This window comes from Paroedura picta, chromosome 2, assembly GCF_049243985.1.
Source record: "Paroedura picta isolate Pp20150507F chromosome 2, Ppicta_v3.0, whole genome shotgun sequence".
Taxonomy (NCBI): domain Eukaryota; kingdom Metazoa; phylum Chordata; class Lepidosauria; order Squamata; family Gekkonidae; genus Paroedura; species Paroedura picta.
This window is the reverse complement of record NC_135370.1, coordinates 85,744,225-85,763,215: the sequence shown is the minus strand read 5'-3', so window position 1 is coordinate 85,763,215 and position 18,991 is coordinate 85,744,225. Positions and strand designations below refer to the sequence as shown.

General features: G+C 43.8%; 1 protein-coding gene across 14 annotated transcripts in view; it reads right to left on the bottom strand.

The window, feature by feature from the left end:
• Positions 1-18,991, bottom strand: part of LOC143829878 (tetraspanin-4) — a 724,382-nt gene that overhangs the window by 65,763 nt on the left and 639,628 nt on the right. For all 14 annotated transcript variants that reach the window (XM_077321421.1, XM_077321433.1, XM_077321425.1 and 11 more), the window contains one exon: positions 3,499-3,573. In XM_077321421.1, the coding sequence (XP_077177536.1) occupies positions 3,499-3,573 (75 nt within the window). The remainder of the gene's footprint in view (positions 1-3,498; positions 3,574-18,991) is intronic.

The following is an 18,991-nucleotide window of genomic DNA, read 5'->3' as shown; positions in this document are numbered from 1 at the left end:
TGCATAAGCCTCTTGCTTAAGAGGCCACAACTAATTCATAAACCATTGCAGCATATGAGTAATTTAAAATTATCATTGGCAATGTAAATCCTCTTGCATGACAACTCTGAATTTTTATCTGCCAGGCAATCTACTTTTTAAGACCTTCTGGAACAAGCTTCATAATTTTACTATTTTTACGATTGCAAATAAAATAAGTCTTGGTCTTTCAAAAATTCTAGGTTCAGATATAGGAAGAGCTGTGGCTCAGGGAATATAGCACCTGCTTGGTCTGCAGAAGGTCCCACGTTCAACTTTCACATCGCCAGTTAGAGGGATGCCTCTGCTTGAAACATTGGAGAGCTGCTGCCAGTCTGAGTTGACAGGACTTTGATGGATCAATGGCCTTATTTACAATTCTGGGTAAACCCAGTTATTATCAGTGGCTATCTGATGGGAATATATCTGGTCATTTTGTAACAGCTATACACTGGCTGCTAATTTGTTTCTGAATTCAAGATGCTGGTCATGACTTTTAAAGCCCTTCGCCATCTGAGGCCCACACATATCCTCCCATATGTTTTTAGTTGTTACCTGCTACCTGTTTCTCCACCTTAGAGTTGCCCATCTACCAGAGATCAAGCCTTTTTCATCATGGCTCCCACTCTGAGGAGGTGAGGCAAGCCCTCTCTTTGGAGATATTCAGAAAGTGCTCCAAGCCTTATTTATTTGCCAGGGCTTTTGATAGGGTATGAACAATAGGTATTTTGAGTGTTTGTACCTGGAAGAAGTGATGAAATGGCTGAAGCAGAGTCGTCTGAAGCTTAACCCTTCAAAGATAGAGGTGCTGTGGCTGGGTAAGAAGGGACCAAGTGAGGAAGCGCGCCTACCCGACCTGGATAGTGTGCAGCTAACAGTAGCCCACTCCGCCAGAAACCTGGGGGTGATCCTCGACGCCTCCCTTTCCATAGCGGCACAGGTCACAAGAGTAGCGCGACAGGCCTTCTATCACCTATGCCAAGCCAAGCTACTAGCACCCTACTTGGCACCAGACCACCTAGCCACAGTGATCCATGTGACGGTCACCTCTAGACTGGATTTCTGCAACTCGCTCTATGCAGACCTACCCTCATCCTTGATCTGGAAACGGCAGTGGCCAGGATTCTCACCAATACACCATGGAGATCTCACATCCGGCCTATACTTTAACAACTCAACTGGCTCCCAATTGAATTCCGGATCAGGCTTAAGGTTTTGGTTCTTGCCTTCAAGGCCATACATAGCCTGGGCCCAGTGTACCTAAGAGACCGTCTCTCTGCCTATACCCCCAAAAGAGCATTACGCTCTGCCACCACCAACGGGCTAGTGATCCCTGGCCCCAAAGAAGCACGTCGGTCCTCAACGAGGACCAGAACTTTTTCTGTCCTGGCCCCCACCTGGTGGAACGAGCTCCCTGAAGGGATCAGGGCCCTGTCCAAACTCCCAAAATTCCACAGAGCCTGCAAAAGGGAGCTCCTCCACCAGGCATTTGCCTGAGACCGACAACAGGTCTCCCCTCAGACATCCTCTCCATGGCCTGAACCAGTCTGTCCTCTTTAAGGGCCTTAGCTAAGTTCCATTCCTGTTATATTGTTTAAGATCAGTGAAATTATGTTATTTATTTATTGTTGTTGTTGTATTTGTTATGTATTAATTCATTCCATGTATCCCCCATGTTGTATGTAAACTGCCTTGAGCCATATGGAAGGGTGGTATAGAAATCAAACAAACAAACAAATAAATATTTGAGGGTTTTATTCTGTTATATGTTCATTAGGTAATAATGAACATATAACATAATAAAACCCTGATCCAACAGGAAAGGGGAGGTACAAAAAAAAAAATAGGAGCAACCAAACTGACACAAAACATTGCTCTCACCAGAACACTTCATCACTCTGGATGTTACAAAATATTAAAAAATACAGGGGGCCAGGAGAAGCAGAGTTTTCAGGTCATGTTATTAAGACATTGTCTTGCTGGCATTCTCTATAAAATGAAAAGCAGGTATACCGTTTCACTTCATTGCTGGTGTCAGGTTACAACATATTCTGCAGGAAGAAGCAGCAAGTCCTGGAATATGACACTCAATTTGAAGAAGCAAGAAATACAAAGTGTTATTGCTAAGGCGCCTCTATTTTTGATCCCTATACCCCTTCCTTTTGGAGGCTGGGACCAGCTCCTCTACATGTCATGGCACCCTGGGAACAATAAAATGTCTTCTAGCCATTTCAACTATAAATTGAGTCTGTGCCTAACCTGTGCCTAACCTGCTGTGCACCATTACTGATGATAAGAACAGCAGCTCCAGACAGACTCAAGCCATGTATTGTTCTTTTGGACTATCAGTTAAGGCCATGCAGTAATCAACGAGAGCACTTAGCTACAATAGAATCCTGCGAGATTAGTATTTTGCTATAAGAAGATGTAAACTTATATTACCAGCTCACAGTAAAAGATTCTGAGTCCAAAATGATCTCATTTGAACTGGTTTGAAATGCTTTCCAAAATCCCAGTTCAGTGAGGTAACCAAAACTGCATCCAAACTAGACCCCTCTTTTCCCTTTTTGAAAATATGACAATGACCATGGGCCTCCCTTTCACTTTGACCAATCAGGCTAGCAAACCTATTAACTCACCTTCTCTACCTCTGCCTTTCCAAAATTGGAATGGAAAAAATCCTTTGCTTTTGTCCAATAACTGGAGTCAGAATCTGGCGTCAAATGTTCTCTGTCTGGCTCCAAACCACCCGTGTTTGTACAGCTGTGACAAATCCAGTCTGGAACATAGCATGTGTTTCTTAACTTCTTTACTCTGATTTACTGCTTGGATGCCTGAACCCTTGCCTATGGTATTGGACCTTTACTATATCTGCAAAGATAAGTAGCAATAGTCCCTACTGTACTCTCTTCTGCTATTATTTGGCATGTTTTCTCTCCCCTTCTGGCTCTTCACATTGCACAGTGTGTACAATACTTGGAACAGTAGACTGCTAATGTGGACATTCTAATGCTTTGCATTTTTAAAGGTAGCAGCTCCTTTAGCACAGGAGTGAAGGAAGTAGAAGGGAGCCTTCCTCGTGCTTGGCTTCGAGAGCTTACACACATGCAGAATAATGCACTTTCAATCCATTTTCAATGCACTTCCATAGCAATATATATGCCCTTATTAATTATTAGCTGCTTTTTAGAGCCTAAGTTCTCATCAGACTTCCCTGATTAGAGTTCCCTATATTTGAACAGCCATTGTATTGCTTTTGAGTTTGACCTTGAATTGCAAGTGAGCTGGAGGGGGGGGGGGGAGGCAAAGAACCCATGTCGTAGACACTATTTGTGTATTCTGAGTACACTGTTCCTGTAAGGGGATGCCTTAAGAAAACACAATATGCATGCTAAGCCAAAGGCTTCATGATTTATTTATGAGGAAAGTGGCATACAATTTGCTGAAGGAGAAAGAAGGGGGGGGGATCTTTTGACATACCTTGTCGGTGTACACAAAGAAGAGAATCACGACGGTGAACTCCAGCACGAATATAATTAACAGCATGATAAAAAACTGTCAAGAAAAGAGGGGATGGGTGGGAAAGAAACAAAAGCCCAGAGACATCAAAACCTGTTTAATTTTCCGTATATTGCACAACAGAAGCATCCATGCAAAAAAGATTGGTCTCAATCAGACATAATGTTCAGTGAAATAACTGCTGCGTGTTTTGGCTGCTCCATTTCAAACATCAACCCACATGATTCAATCGTGTGAATTTTAACTGCAGTCTGAAGTGGTACAGTTCAAGCATACATTTAGCACCTCAAGGAGAATGATGCCTAAGTTGCTCATATGGGTCCCAACTAAAACTGCTGTTGGGGGGGGGGTTTGATATTTTGCCAATCACCCCTCCCGTGGCCAAAACCAGAAATCCTTCAATGAGCCAAAGTTTTAGATGTGCATGACTATATTATCATATTAGTCTGGTGGGTGGGGTTGAGATTTAAAGGATCCAAAGAACCCACGGGAAGAAGCAAAGTCCTAGAAACACACAGGACTTGCTATCAAGTGCAGCTGTGCTTGCGCTGGCTTCAGTCAGGGTGGAAGTAAAGGCAGTGGTGTCTACTTCGTACACAGCAGTGCCTGGGAGTGAGAGATCGTCTCTAACTTTGCAGCTACATTGGGCCATCTTGTTTGGAAAATCTTGTTCTCGTATATAAATGTGCAGAGAGCCAGTTTGGTGTAGTAGTTAGAGTAGTGTGGACTTCTAATCTGGCATGCTGGGTTCGATTCTGCGCTCCCCCACATGCAGCCAGCTGGGTGACCTTGGGCTCGCCATGGCACTGATAAAACTGTTCTGACAGGGCAGTGATATCAGGGCTCTCTCAGCCCCACCCACCTCACAGGGTGTCTGTTGTGTGGAGAGGAAAGGGAAGGCGACTGTAAGCCGCTTTGAGACTCCTTCGGGTAGGGAAAAGCGGCATATAAGAACCAACTCTTCTTCTTCTTCTTCTTCTTCTTCACGTAAAATCTCCCACTGTGGCTCTCAGGTAGGAAAAGAAATATCTCAGTGGAAAAAGAAATGCATACCTGAGGCTTTCTAGCCTCAGTTTCCAAGGTGAACTGAAAATGTGAGAAGGCTGTGATGACAGAACAAGATCTGTGTCCAGTGGCACCTTTGAGACCAACAAAGTTTTATTCTAAGTATACGCTTTTGAGCACACACATACTTCTCCACACATGTGATGCTGGCGTGGTGACAGAAGGTATTGTACATACTACTAAAGTACATCTTTTTTCCTCTTTTAAATTGAAAACAGCTTCAAGGGGTTTTCCATGTGCTGGAGGAACAGTGAGAGGCTGCTTGATCCTTCCTCACTTGGCAATTTCACCTCCAGGTCATTCCCTCCACTCAATCAGAACCCGATTAAAAGATCACACTGTCTGTGAAATGAACCAAGAGGGGGGTCAACAAATTGATGAGAAGAAGTAATGGTGCCCCACAAATTTTTAATATTTTTTTAAATTGGGATTTTACAAACAATGTGCATGTGGCATGTGGCATGTTGTAAACTGTTCCGAGACTGTGTGCAGGGAGAGGCAGTATTATTTAATAAATAATAATAATAATTTCCCTATGAGCTTAAATGGACTCTGGGGAATGGTAGGGGACAGGAAGGCCTGGAGGATCATTGTCCATGGGGTCGCGATGGGTCGGACATGACTTCGCACCTAACAACAATAAAAACAGCAGCAGCAGCAACAACAACACATAATCATGTTCCAGTTGCCTTCCTCCCATGGTGCCTTTTCTCATGTGGAAAAAAAAAAAGCAGGTGGGAGAGAGGTAAATCCTGTTGGGGAAATAGCCACAAAGGAGCCAGTGAGAAATCCCCCTCCCCTGCTGCTTCCCCACTTCAGCTTCTTTGGGCTACTCTTGGGGGCTTTTTGCACACCTTCAAAATAGCACAATGGTTGCCAATTGAAAACGCTACTGATTTGCTGTTTTGCACAACGTCGTCGACAATCTGCCACACACCTGAAACCAATCTGCAAAAAGCGCTTCCTTGTAGCGCTTTCAGGGAAATCCCCAAAAGTGGATTCACCCTCCGGAAAGTGATACACTCCTGCAACCAATCTGCAACACTAGCGAAAAAGACCTGTGCGTTAACATTGTTGCGGTTTCTACAAAGTCCCTCCCCCTGGCTCTCTTCTCTGATCTTCCGGCGAAGCGATCGCCATTTTTTTTTTCTCCGAGCGAGCGGGGATAAACGCACCAGCGAGCCTCTTTCAGTTTAGAGGCTTCCCCGGCTTCAGTCCCTCCCCTTCAGTCACTAAGCACACTTCAGTCACTAAGCACACTTCAGTCACTAAGCACACTACTAAGCAGTCACTTTATTTTTTACACATTCATTCAGCCGAAAATCGGGCCCGTGAGAGGGGGGAGGATTTTTTTTTTCACTCGGAGGGAGCGTGGCAACGATCAAACGACAGCTCAAACACACCAGGCAGCTGGATGGGTCTCTCCATTGCAACGAATTAACACAGATTCGTTGCAATGGGTCTGTTTTTTTTTTAAAAAAAACCTTTCTTAAAGGGAAAGGGGCTGTTTGGGAGCATGCTAACGGCTGCCCATTGGCTGCTTCACGGCCAGGGGCGGGACGAGCTCGGCAATAGTGCTTCCTTTCTAGCGATTTCTGCCGAGACCGGAAGCCTGTGGGAAACGCTACAAAACGCAATTGGATTCCACTACAAAGGCAGGTATGCATAACGACGAATTCCACTATTTTAAATGGCGATTTTTCATTCAGTGACCAATTTGCTACAAAGATCCCGGTGCGTAAAGCCCCTTGGTTTTTAACCGTCAGGGGACCTGACACACACAGCTATGTGTCACACTGAGTTTGGTCCTGAAAGACTCCAGAGGCTAGGAAGTGAATGAAAAATACTGTGCATTTATTTTGTTGCCAAACTCATGCTTTCAAAGTACATTTCATGAGCTGACACATGGGAATAAGACACAACAGCAGGGCTTGCAAGCTTCAGCTGACTGAAACACTTAACAAGAGAGAAAGACAGACTGGGCTTCTTCGCAGTTTCCTGGAAGTCAATGACAGACATGAGCACCCAAGACTTTTGGTTTACATGCCTTCACAGTGCCTATCCACTGCATTTTTGTTCTGCCCTGCCTCCCAACAGCTCAGAGAAGTGTACAAGGTTCTCCTATCATCCATTTTATCTTTGTTACCGTCCTGTGAAATGGGTTACATCGAGAGAGAGGGAGAGAAAGAGGATGACTGGACCAAACTCAGCCAGCAAACCTTATGGCAGAGTGGACATTCAAATCTGGGTAGCCCAGATCCTAGTCAAAAACCTTAACAACTATAATATACTGGCAAAACATGTCCACTGTATGTGGCCTAACACCCCATGATATGTTTGCTAACTGCAACCAAGCTGCATTCTTTACTTAAACATAAAAATGTACATATGAATTGTGGTTCTTTGATTCATCACACCCCTAAAATACCCTCTGTGGATATTCTAATCATGATTCTATTTTCAGATGAAATGTTTTTTTCTTTTAAATAAAGGAATGAGCTTGTTACCAGAATTAACATGAAAATGTAATCAAACCAGTTGAAGGCTACCATGCTTAACATTTCAATAGAGATTAAGGAAACAGGATGTGTACATGTTTTACCACAATGGAATAAATCTGATTCACTTAAGATTCCTTCCCTGTAATAACATTTATTTAGATAATTAAAAATGCATTCCATCTGCACAACCGATTATAACATTAGTGATCTATAGACCACTGATTATGGTCACATTATGGTCATATTTCATTCATTTGTTGCAGGAGCCCACCAGTCACACATATTGGGAGTATGTAGGCCTCTGCACTATACCCAATATTTGTGATCCTGTAATGTGTGAACTGGTCAATGCATGGGCTTTCTGTGCAGGTACAGCTTCTTTTCATATGAACCAGAACCAGGAAACACTGCCTACATTTTGCACTGGATTTGTTTGCCTTCAGTGATATGTTCATATAGTTAGACTGGATTGGCTGTATAGAATTATATTATCACATTCTCTATGTAATCACCAGTTGGCTAGGTCAGGCCATTTTACTTTTATCAGGAAAATATACCACAAATCCACCCCCAATTTGAAAATCTTGCCATAGGGGAAAAAAATCCTATTAGCTCTTAAAGCACCATCATTTACTCCCACATAAACAAAAGGAGGTTGCATCAGTGTGAAAAAAAATCATTATTTTAGGTCTTTGATTTTCTTGCTTTTAGGAAATCAGTCCTTTTTGATGCAATTATACCATTTTCCATGGCAGGAGAATCATTAGCACATTTTAGCAACAAGAAACAAATATGTCATGGTAGTCAGGGAGGATGTGACTAGTTCTCATTTTGCAGTATACCAGTGTGGCAGAATATCCGGTTTCAAGGAGACTATCCAAATGACCATTTTTCCACATGCACTACCACACTATTACCAGCCTCAGGTCAAAACTACATTATATATCTTTAACATATAAACTGGGTTGGAACAGTCAGGCCATTATTGACTCCAATGTGGAGAACGTCAGCATCCGATCCTCTCCCCAATATTATTTAACATCTTTATGTGCCCTCTAGCCCAGCTGATCTGGGGATTTGGGTTGGGCTGTCATCAATATGCAGATGATAGGATGGAAAACTGGGCTAAAATGAATTTCAATAGTAATAAATGTAAAGTTCTGCATTTAGGTTGAAAAAATCAAATGCATCATTATAGGGTAGGGGAGACCTGTCTTGGTAGTATGTGTGAAAAGGATCTAGGGGCCTTAGTAGATCGTACACGGAACATGAGTCAGCAGTGTGACTAAAAAGACAAATGAGATTTGGGGCTGTATCAAAAGAAGTATAGGGTCCAGATTGTGCAAGGTGGTGGTACCACCTTATTCTGCTCTGGTTAGACCTCACTTTAAATACTGTGCACAGTTTTGAGCACCGCAATAGAAGAAGGATGTAGACAAATGAGCATGAAAATGTTGAGAGGGTTGGAAGCCAAGACGTATGAAGAAAGGTTGAGAGAGCTTGTTTAGCCTGGAGAGAAGATAATTAAGAAGTGATATGAAAGTCATCTTCAAGTACTTGAAGGCTATCACATAAAGGATAGAGTACAGTAGTTTTCTGTTGCCAAAGAGGTTAGGACCAGAATCAATCAGGTGAAGTTAATTCAAAAGAAATTTCAGCTAAACATCCAGAAGAAATTGCTGACAGAGTGGTTCCTCAGTGGAACAGGCTTCCTCGGGAAGGTGGTAGGTTCTCCTTACATGGCAGTTTTTAAGCAGAGGCTAGATAGCCACTTCATATAAATGCTGATTCTGTGAATTTAGCAGATTGTAAGTGGCTGGGCAGAAGGGATTGTGTCCATGCTTGGCTCGTGTGGCCCTTTCTTGCATGCTCAGGGAAATGCTAATTGCCACTTTGGGGTTGGGAGAATTTCCTCCAGGCCAGACTGGCCATGGATTCTGGCTTTGTGGGGAGAGGGAGACATCATCTGAGAATGGAATTGGTGTCACTGTGGGTGGGCAGGTAGCTGTGAATTTCCTGCATTCTGTAGTGGGTTGGACTAGATGACCCTGGAGGTCCCTTCCGACTCTATTTTTCTATGATATCCAGCTCTATCTGCTTGTGAAGGGATGGCCAAATGCCCCTCCCACAAACACCCATTGGCCAGATACTTGGAGGTGGTAATGGAATGGCTCCAGAATAGCCACTTTAAGCTAAACTCGGAAAAGACCAAAAAAAAGGACTAGATGAGGAATCATGCCTCTTCTGCCTTGATAGGGTGCAATTAACAACTGTGGGGGCCATCAACAGTTTGGGGATGATCTTCAATACCTCCCTTACAATGGAGGTGCAGATCACAAAGGCCTTTTCCCATCTTTGCCAGATGAAGTTATTAGTGCCTTACCTAACCCCACTAAACCTAGCCACAGTGATCCATCTGATGGTCACCTCTAGGCTGGATTACTGCAATTTGATCTGTATGGGCCTTCCCCTGTCCTTGACTTGGAAACTGGAACTGGTCAAAAATGCAACTGCCTGGGTCCTCACTAGGACACCACGGAGGACCCACTATGCCTAAACTGTACAGCTCTAATCAAACCATCCATTCAAACAGAGATCCACACTGAGCTAGGGGATGAGCAGGTAGGGAAGGAGGGTGAGAATTAATCCATACATTCACTCAATGCCCAATTCTTTGGGAGCTAGGCCATGGCAAGGAAGATGTAGAGTCGTAGTACAAATGATGGCAGCAAATTTACCTGGTTTAAAATGCAAGGTTTCAAGTCCAGTCCTTTGCACACATTCTGATTCCCCAGCCTCTCAGAAACTTGTAGCCTAGGAGGGGAGGTGGCTCAGAATAATACCAACATTTAATGTATAGGAAAACTTAAACTGCCACAACCGGACATGGGCAATCAAGATACAAAGAACGGTTAAATGGCTATTTGATATTTCACAGTTTCACCTCTCCTAAGGCTGATCAAGTGGGTAGATTTTCTTTGCGGTATTCTGTAGCAAGGGAACTTTCAGGTAGAGGGGACAGGATCAGACTGTTAATTTACCTATTTATTTTGAAGAATCTAAAGTAATTTAGTATCAGGAGCTTGCTGACTCCTGCTGTTCCTGTGCACATATCTCAACCTGGTTCTTCTGGGAATGCTCTCTTGCTCCCTTTTCTTGAGCAGAAATAAACCTTTGCTGTCTCTGGTTTCTTACTTTGTCCCCCAGGGAACTCTTTTTGCTAAGTAAGCCCATCTTACTTCATAAAAATAATAACTGATGATCAACTCAGCAGCAGTGCACAATTGAAGAGGAGTTAAAATTGCATCGCTTGCAACTGTGATGAAAGAACAATGATGCGTATGTGTAAACATAGGTTTTTCTATGTGGCTTTATTTATTAAAAAGAGGTCCACCAGGAGTGAAACAGGGAACTTGCCTTGAATTCCTCAAAATTCAGCTACTTCTGATTCATTGTCCCTTGTGACAACTATGTGTGGAAATCTTCCAAAGAGATCTTCCTTTTACACTTTGTGAAACTGAAAGTAGCACTGTATCTTCATCTTTTCATAGAGAAAAGATTTGAAGAGCCAGCAACACACATAAATTTATGTATTTAGAAAATGTAGATGCCATCTCTTCAGAGCTGCTTGAGATGGCGCACAACTCTGTAGCAAAACCCAGCAGACAATACAAAAAGTATTCTAATCAAACAAATAAAATAACCCATTAATAAAAAAATGGCAATCCAGCAGCAAAAACAAGCCAACACAAAAAGGTACATAAAACAAAACAGTCAAAATGATATTAAAAAAAACAGTGCTTAAGAGCAGTTTTTTAAAAAGGTTTTAAAAGAGGGACTGTCTTAGTTAAAAGTCTGAGTAAATAAAAATGTTGCGGCCTGGAACGTAAAGTAAGTATCAGACAAGCCTGAAGAAGAAGACATCCCAATGGTTGAGGTGCCAGCACCAAAAAGCTCTGTTGCTTATCTTTACCCCATTACCACTGCATGCAGGGGCACAGAAAACACAGGGCCATTCCGCACTCGTCCAAAATAGCACAATGGTTACAAATTGAAATTGCTACTGTTTTGCTGTTATGCACAATGTCGTTGACAATCTGCAACACTCCTGAAATCGATCTGCAAAAAGCGCTTCGTTGTAGCGCTTTCAGGGAAATCCCAAAAAGTGGATTCACCCTCCGGAAAGCGCTACACTCTTGCAACCAATCTGCAACACTAGCGGGAAAGTTCTGTGCATTACCATTGTTGCGATTTCTGCAAAGTCCCTCCCCCTGGCTCTCTCCTCTGATCTTCTGGCGAAGCGATCGCCATTTTTTTTCTCTGAGCGAGCGAGGCTTCCCTGGCTGCAGAGCTGTTTTAAGTCACCAAGCACGAAACAACACACAGCCCCGTTTGCTGGTTTATTTTCCCTTTATTTTTCATTATATTTTCGGCCGAAAATCGTGCCCGTGCCGGGGGGGGGGGGGTTAATTTTTTTTCACTCGGGGGGGAGCGTGGCAACGATGAAATGGCAGCTCAAACACCACCTAGTACCTAGATGGGTCTCTCCTTGCAACGAATCAACGCAGATTCGTTGCATCAATTGTGTGTGTGTTTTTTTTAAACTTCCTTAAAGGGAAAGGGGCTTTTTGGGATCATGATAACGGCCGCCCATTGGCTGCTTGACGGCCAGGGGTGGGACGAGCTCGGCAATATCGCTTCCTGGCTAGCGATATTTGCCGAGACCGGAAACCTGTGGGAAACGATAGAAACGCAACTGGATTCCACTACAAAGCCAGGTATGCATAACGACGAATTCCACAATTTAAAATGGTGTTTTTTCGCCCCTCAACCAATTTGTCACATAGATCCTGGTGTGGAATGGCCCTCATAGTTGGCAACCTAATTGCAGGTTAACCAAATCAGTCCTGGGGCCAGAAGCCACTGTTTGTTCCTGTGGCTGGGTAAGAAGGGCATGGTCAACATGCCAGCCTAAAGTGTGGCTATCATGCAGCTTACCCTCAGAACGCCTTGAGGGGACCTCCCTTCTAGAGTCATGCAGGGAGCCCACACCTGCACACCTTATACTATGTCCCCCTCAGTAGCTTTCAATACTATCAGTCATGGTCTTCTATTTGAGCTGGCTCTTTAATATGGAATTCAGTGGTTCTGTGTTTCTGTCCCTTCCTTTAGACACAGTCCAGATGATGGTCCTGGGAGACTGCTGCTTTTCCCCATGATCGTTGGTTTGCTGGGAGCCCACTAGGCTCCATTCTCTCCTATCCTATTTAATTCCGCAGGAACCTCATGGGGAAGCTTGCCAGGAAATTCAAGGTGCCATGCTAGCAATATGCAGATGATAACACTTCTACTTTTTCCATTGGATGTTCAGAAGGCTGCAGACTTATTTAACCAACACCTAGAATCAGTGACTGACTATATGAGGGGTTTGAACAAACTGAAGTTTAATTCACAGTACTTTCACACATGATGAATAATCACTTTCAACACACCCTGCAAGTGGGGTTCACTGTATTTAATGGCAAAATCTACTTGCAAACAAATTCAAGTGTCTACTTCCGAACAATCAATAAAGTACAGTGAAAGTGCATTACTCAGCATGTATGTGAAAGAATGACAAGAGGGAAATGCAGCTGGAATGTAAATTTGGTTCATCTGGAAAACTGGGTTCAGCAGCTACTTGATTGTCATAGAATCATTGAATCATAGAATCATAGAGTTGGAACGGGCCATACAGGCCATCTAGTCTAATCCCCTGCTCAATGCAGGATAAGCCCTAAAACATACAAGAAAAGTGTGTATCCAACGTTTGTTTGAAGACTCCCCCCAGTGAGGGGGAGCTCATCACCTATTCCACTGCTGAACTACTCTGACTGTATACTTGTAGTTTAAACCCATTACTCTGCAGCCAACAGAAACATCCTGCCCTCCTCCAAGTGACAACCTTTCGAATACTTAAAGAGAGCTATCATGTCCCCTCTCAACCTCCTTTTCTCCAGGCTGAACATTCCCAAGTCCCTCAACCTATCTTCATAGGGCTTGGTCCCTTGGCCCCAGATCATCCTCGTCTCTCTCCTCTGTACCCTTTCAATTTTATCTACGTCCTTGAAGTGAGGCCTCCAGAACTGCACACAGTACTCCAGGTGTGGTCTGACCAGTGCCGTATACAATGGGACTATGACATCTTGTGATTTGGATGTGATGCCACTGTTGATACAGCCCAAAATGGCATTCCCCTTTTTTACCGCTGTATCACACTGCCTGCTCATGTTTAGCTAACAATCCACAAGTACCTCAAGGTCTCGTTCACACATAGTGTTACCTAGAAGTGTATCCCCCATCCAGTGGGCATGCTTTTCATTTTTCTGACCCAGATGCAGAACTTTATACTTATCTTTATTAAATTGCACTTGTTTCCATTTGCCCATTTTTCCATTGTGTTCAGATCTCATTGAACTCTGTCTCCATCTTCTGGAGTATTTGCCAGTCTTCCAAATTTTGTGTCATCTGCAAACTTAATGAGCAGTCCCTCCACCCCCTCATCTAGATAATCTTTTCCCTCTTAATAATACAGTAAGGGGTGTTGGGGTGGGCTCAGTCCGTGATGAGGAAGCACAACAATTGGTTCTATGGCCCTGGACTGACAAACACCTCACCAGGACAGACCAAAATTCCATCCAGCCAGGGGCAGTCTGGAAAAATGACTGCCAGTCTGCTCCTGACCACCAAAGGGAGAGGAGGTCAGTAGGGCTGCCAAGGGGGGTGAGAACAGAGGCTTGGACAAGCTGCACCAGCCCTTTCTGCCCCAAGGCTGTCCTAACTGTCAGGTCCAACTGTAAATTGCCTCAAACCCTGACAGAGCTGGCAGGAGGCTGGAGAGTGCTCCCCCTCCCTCCCCCTCCCTTCAGGCCTGCTGCGATGGAGCCTCTGACAGCCCCTGACTGAGGGGAGGGAGGCCTTTCCAAGAGCAATGCAGGGGAGCCTGAGGGCACTCCTTTTGAGGGGGGAATATCCCCTTCTGCCAAACAGTTGGCTGATAGGGAGGCCACAGAAAAGCCCCTTCTCACTTAAAATACTGCTCTGGCCAGGGGTTAGACATAGCCAAGCCATGTGTCTTTCTTCTTTGCAACTCTCTGCAGGTTTGAGGCCACTGCACAGCGTTATTCTGCAGATGAACCTGTTTTTTTTGTCTCCTGTTTCATCTGCACAACAACCCTGTGCAGTAGGCCTCAACATTCAACTCCATGCCCTTACAGACTGGACAACTCCTCCCCTTCCTCTTCCCACTGCCAAGCTCTAGCGGCCGTTGTATTCTTGGATACAATGGGCTTTGCCCCTAGTTAATAAATATGTTAAAGAGTCCTGGACCGAGCACCGAGCCCTGAGGTACCCTGCTACTCACCTCCCTCCAGTCTAATGAAAGTGCTGCACTTCCCCCAATGGACCAAGTTTGCAGTATAGATCTGCCTTCAGAGCTATATTTGGTTCAAGTTATTCAGGTAGCTTACCTTTTAAAAATCAAGATGTTATGTCTGTTCAGTACCTGATTCAGGTACTTTTCAGTCAATCCAAATTGAATTGCACATTCCTACCTCCCAATAAAATCCCAAAATCTCTTTATTCAGATCTCAGCCAAATAAAGAAATGGGAAGCATCCACTCCATAGGTATATGGTCCTTTTCTTCTCTACAACCTTAAAAGTGAGGCAAATTTACATTCTCCCTTCTGCATTCTGTCTTCTTACTCTAAGAAATGAACTGCTTTCAAATTTAACACCCTTAGCACCTCTATATTTATTTGTGTAAGCCTCATATTTCTCTTGCTTCTGGACTCATATTAGGTTCTAACAGTACATCATACCGTGCCTTTGAAAATCTAGTAGCGTTTAATTTTGTATGCATCTCTCTACCATGTAACAATTTTGCTGATGCTCTTTGCTTTGTATCATGTTGTGTTGCCCTATAGCTTTGTGGAAAATCATTGCTAAAAGCAGTCCATGCCTTCCCTTCTAGTTTAGTTGCCTGCAAGGTATCTTTAAAACTCCTATCAAATCGTTCAATTTCTCCATTTGCTTGCAGGTAATACTTTGATGACCTCCTAAGGATAACATTTCATACTGCAAAAATAGTTTCAAACTCCAAAGAACTAAATTGAGCACCATTATCAGATTATCTTTAGTTCCCCCTCCCTGCTGAAAACTACAGCCAAAAACTTGATCACAGAAATGGATGTAGCTTGTGTCACAAATGCTATTTCCAGCCACTTACTAAAACAATCTATTAAGGTAACAGCAGTATCAAAAGGCCCCAAAGTATCAATTGCAACCTTTTCCCATGCCGAATGCGGAAATGGGAATAGCTGCAATGGTGCTGGGTGTGTTAGCAGCTTGGTGGAGTGGTCAAGAGTGGTGGCCTCGAGTCTGCTGAGCTGGCTTTGATACCCCGCTCTTCCACATGCAGCCAGCTGGGTGACCTTGGTCTTGTAACAGTTCTAATAGTGTTGTTCTCACAGAGCAGTCCTGTCAGAGCTCTCTCAGACCCACTTACCCCACATGGTGTGTGTAGTGGGGAGAGGAAGGAAAGGTGATGGTAAATTGCTTGAAGACTCCTTCTGGTAGTGAAAAGCAGGGTATAAGAACCAATTCTTATGCTTCTCATCATGTAACTGACAAGTGGCAAAAGCTCTACTAGTTGCTTCTGCTTGAGAATCCATCTCAGACCACTAATACAAATCCCAAAATCATTGTTTAGTTTGTACAGTTCCTTGATGTTGGTCACGGGCAAGGTGTATAAATGTAAGCTGCAACTCTTCTGGCACAAGCAGTCAATGTGTACATCATAAAATACAATCATTTGTAATGAAAGCTCATCACATATCCTAAAGTAAGGCAACAATTCTGAATCAATTCTCTTTATATTATTAGGCTATTTAATGATCAAAATCCCTTTAATGTCTGCTGGATTTAGGATGCTAAACACACAACTTGGAATTTTCCCTGTGTAACTGAAACTGGGAAATCTGAGAGAAGCGCAACAACTTTTATATCTTCTTCTGACAAAATGTATGAGGATACCAAGGACTACCAAGACAAACAAACCGCTGTCATATTTTCTGCTCCTAATTTATATTCCATCTTATAAGTTAAAGAAACTAAGCAACCATGCTGACCCCATAACCATTCCATTTCCTGCCCTTCCCCGCCCTTTTGATGTCAACAACAATATCAGAGGACTAAGATCAGTATATAACTTAAATACATGGCCTCAGATCCCCATTTTTCTGGGGCCCAAACTCATCTAAGTACTTCCTTTTCAACAACAAAGCACTTCCTCACAGTCTGAGGATGAGACGAAGAAAAAGAATTGGTTTTCATATGCTACTTTTCTCTACCAGGAGTCTCAAAGTGGCTTACATTCGCCTTCCCTTTCCTCTCCCCACAACAGACACCCTGTGAGGTGGGTGAGGCTGAGAGAGCCCTGATATCACTGCTCAGTCAGAACAGAATTAGTGCTTGGTCCTCATTATTTAAACCAGCGGTCCGCAACCTTTTTAAGGCTGCGGACTGGCGGTGGTGGGGAGGGTGATCTTGCGGCCGCGCATGTGTGTTTGCGCCATGCGTGGCCGCAAACATGCATGTGCGGCACTTCCGTTCATGCATGCATGTGCGGAACTGCCGCACGTGCGCGTTTGCAGCCGGGCATGGTGCAAACAGGCCTCCGCAGCCCTGCTTCCCTCTCCTCCCCTCTCACAACAATAAGCTTGCCAGGCCACAAGCTAATTGGCCGCTTTTGTGGCCAATTTGCTTGCGGCCTGGGAAGTTTCTTACTGTGGGGGGGGGGCGTGGAGAGGGAGCCGCGACCGGTGCCGGGGCTGCCGAGGCCCAGCACAGCCCAGTGGTTGGGGACCACTGATTTAAATGTTCAGCCCTAGATATATTAAAGGGCACTGATGGAGTACTAAGGGGTAACTGTGCTGGTGGCAATGAGAAATCAAGTTGCATCAATGCCACTACATTATAGTGATTCATTCCGAGATCCAATAGGTTCTGTTCATTTTGGGGTATTTCTGATCTGAAATACAACATGGAATTTGGGATACACTTTTAGAGTGGAGCTATTAAAATGCATACCCCATTCATTAGATGTGTGTATTGGTACGAGTGCAGGCCATGCAGTAGTTATGTGGCTGTTTTGGTTGATGGCGATTGCCAGTGAGTGCTAAAGAAAATATTTTGCCTTTTGGTTTTATTTGTGCTTCTTAAAAATTGTTCTATATAAAGGAATATCATAATTATTCACAGATATATAGCTTATCATTGAGAACCAATGTGATGTAGTGGTTAAGCACAAAGAACTATTCTGAAGAACTGGGTTTGATTCCCCATTCCTCCTCCACATGAAAACTGCTTGGTGACTTTGGTCCAGTCAGTTTTTTCAGAGCTCTCTCAGCCTCACCCACCTCACAAGGTGACTGTGGCAGGGAGAAAGAAGGGAAGGCGATTGTAGGCCGCTTTGAGGCTCCTTAGGATGGGGGCAAGCAGTGTATAAAAACCAACTCTTCTTCTTTTAGGAAGATCACAGCTCATGGGTAGAGTAGCATATGCTTTGCATGAGCAAGTTCCGGGTCCAGTCATTGCAATCTCCAGCAAAATGAATCTTCATTGGAAGGTGAGGGGGTGGGGGGAGATGTGGAACATCTGCCTATGCTTCAGTAAGAGGAGATGGTGCTGATCTGGAGGGACCAATGATACAATGCAGCTTCTGAACTGGAGAACTAAACCCCAGGACACTTACAGACTGGCATACTCTGAATTTCTACCTCATTTCAAAAACCCTTAAAAACTTACTTGTCTTTATTATGACCCTGGAAACAGTCAATTTCAGGGGACCATCAAAGTTCTAAGAATAACTTCAATGGGCCAAGGAGCAATGAAGACTTATGCAAGCAAACCTCTATAAATTTGTGCAGCTCCTTCCTAAGTGAACTTCTCAACAAACATGATAAATAAAGGAGGAGAATAAAAATGAGCGTTGCTGTGGTTTAGTGGGGCTGCAGGCTGCTGATATAACAAAGATTTATGCCTTGAGACAACACAATCCCAACACAAAGCATTCACATAGAACCTCATAAAGAAGATTAATCTTACTTCACAGTGAGGCATATTTCACCACAGAAGTTCTCTGTGGCTGAGATGGTATCTGGAGAAGGTTGCTGACGCAGTGCCTATAGGCTTACTAGGTTACTTAAAAAAAAAGGCCTTTGTGGGTGCTGGGACTCAGCAGAAAGGGGGGGGGGCAAAGAAAGTAGTTTATTTGCTGCTGCTGCACTGCTGATCGCAGCAGTTTCTCCATGCTGCACTCTACCTTCTTCCCACATCCCCTGTGGCTTTTGTATAGATTATGTAGATGCCAGCACTGATACACAGGAGACAGTACAGCAGCTTGATCTTCTAGATTTCCTTACAAAGCATTAAAGTTATATCCACCCTCCATTGCTTGGCCCAAGCATTTAATACTAGAAAGTACATTGCCTTTGAATGTGAAGGTTCCATCATTATTACTAGGGTTGCCAATCTCCAGGTGGTGGCTAGAGCTCTCCTGAGATTACAGTTGACTTCCAGGTAACCAAGCTCAGTTCACCTGAAGACTACAGATTCTGTAGCATTGAAGTCTCTCCCTTTCTGAAACTTCACCTTCCTCAGGTTCCATGCCCATAATATTGTGTTTCCCAATCTGGAGCTGGCAACTATAATTGTTGTAGCCTTTGACAGACCTATGCTACATTAAATTGTCTCATTATTAGTTCATCCCTCTGTTCATGTGGCATAAGGAGATCTCTCTAAAGTTGCAGTCCTGTGTACCTTAATGTAAGCCTCACTGAAGTTACAG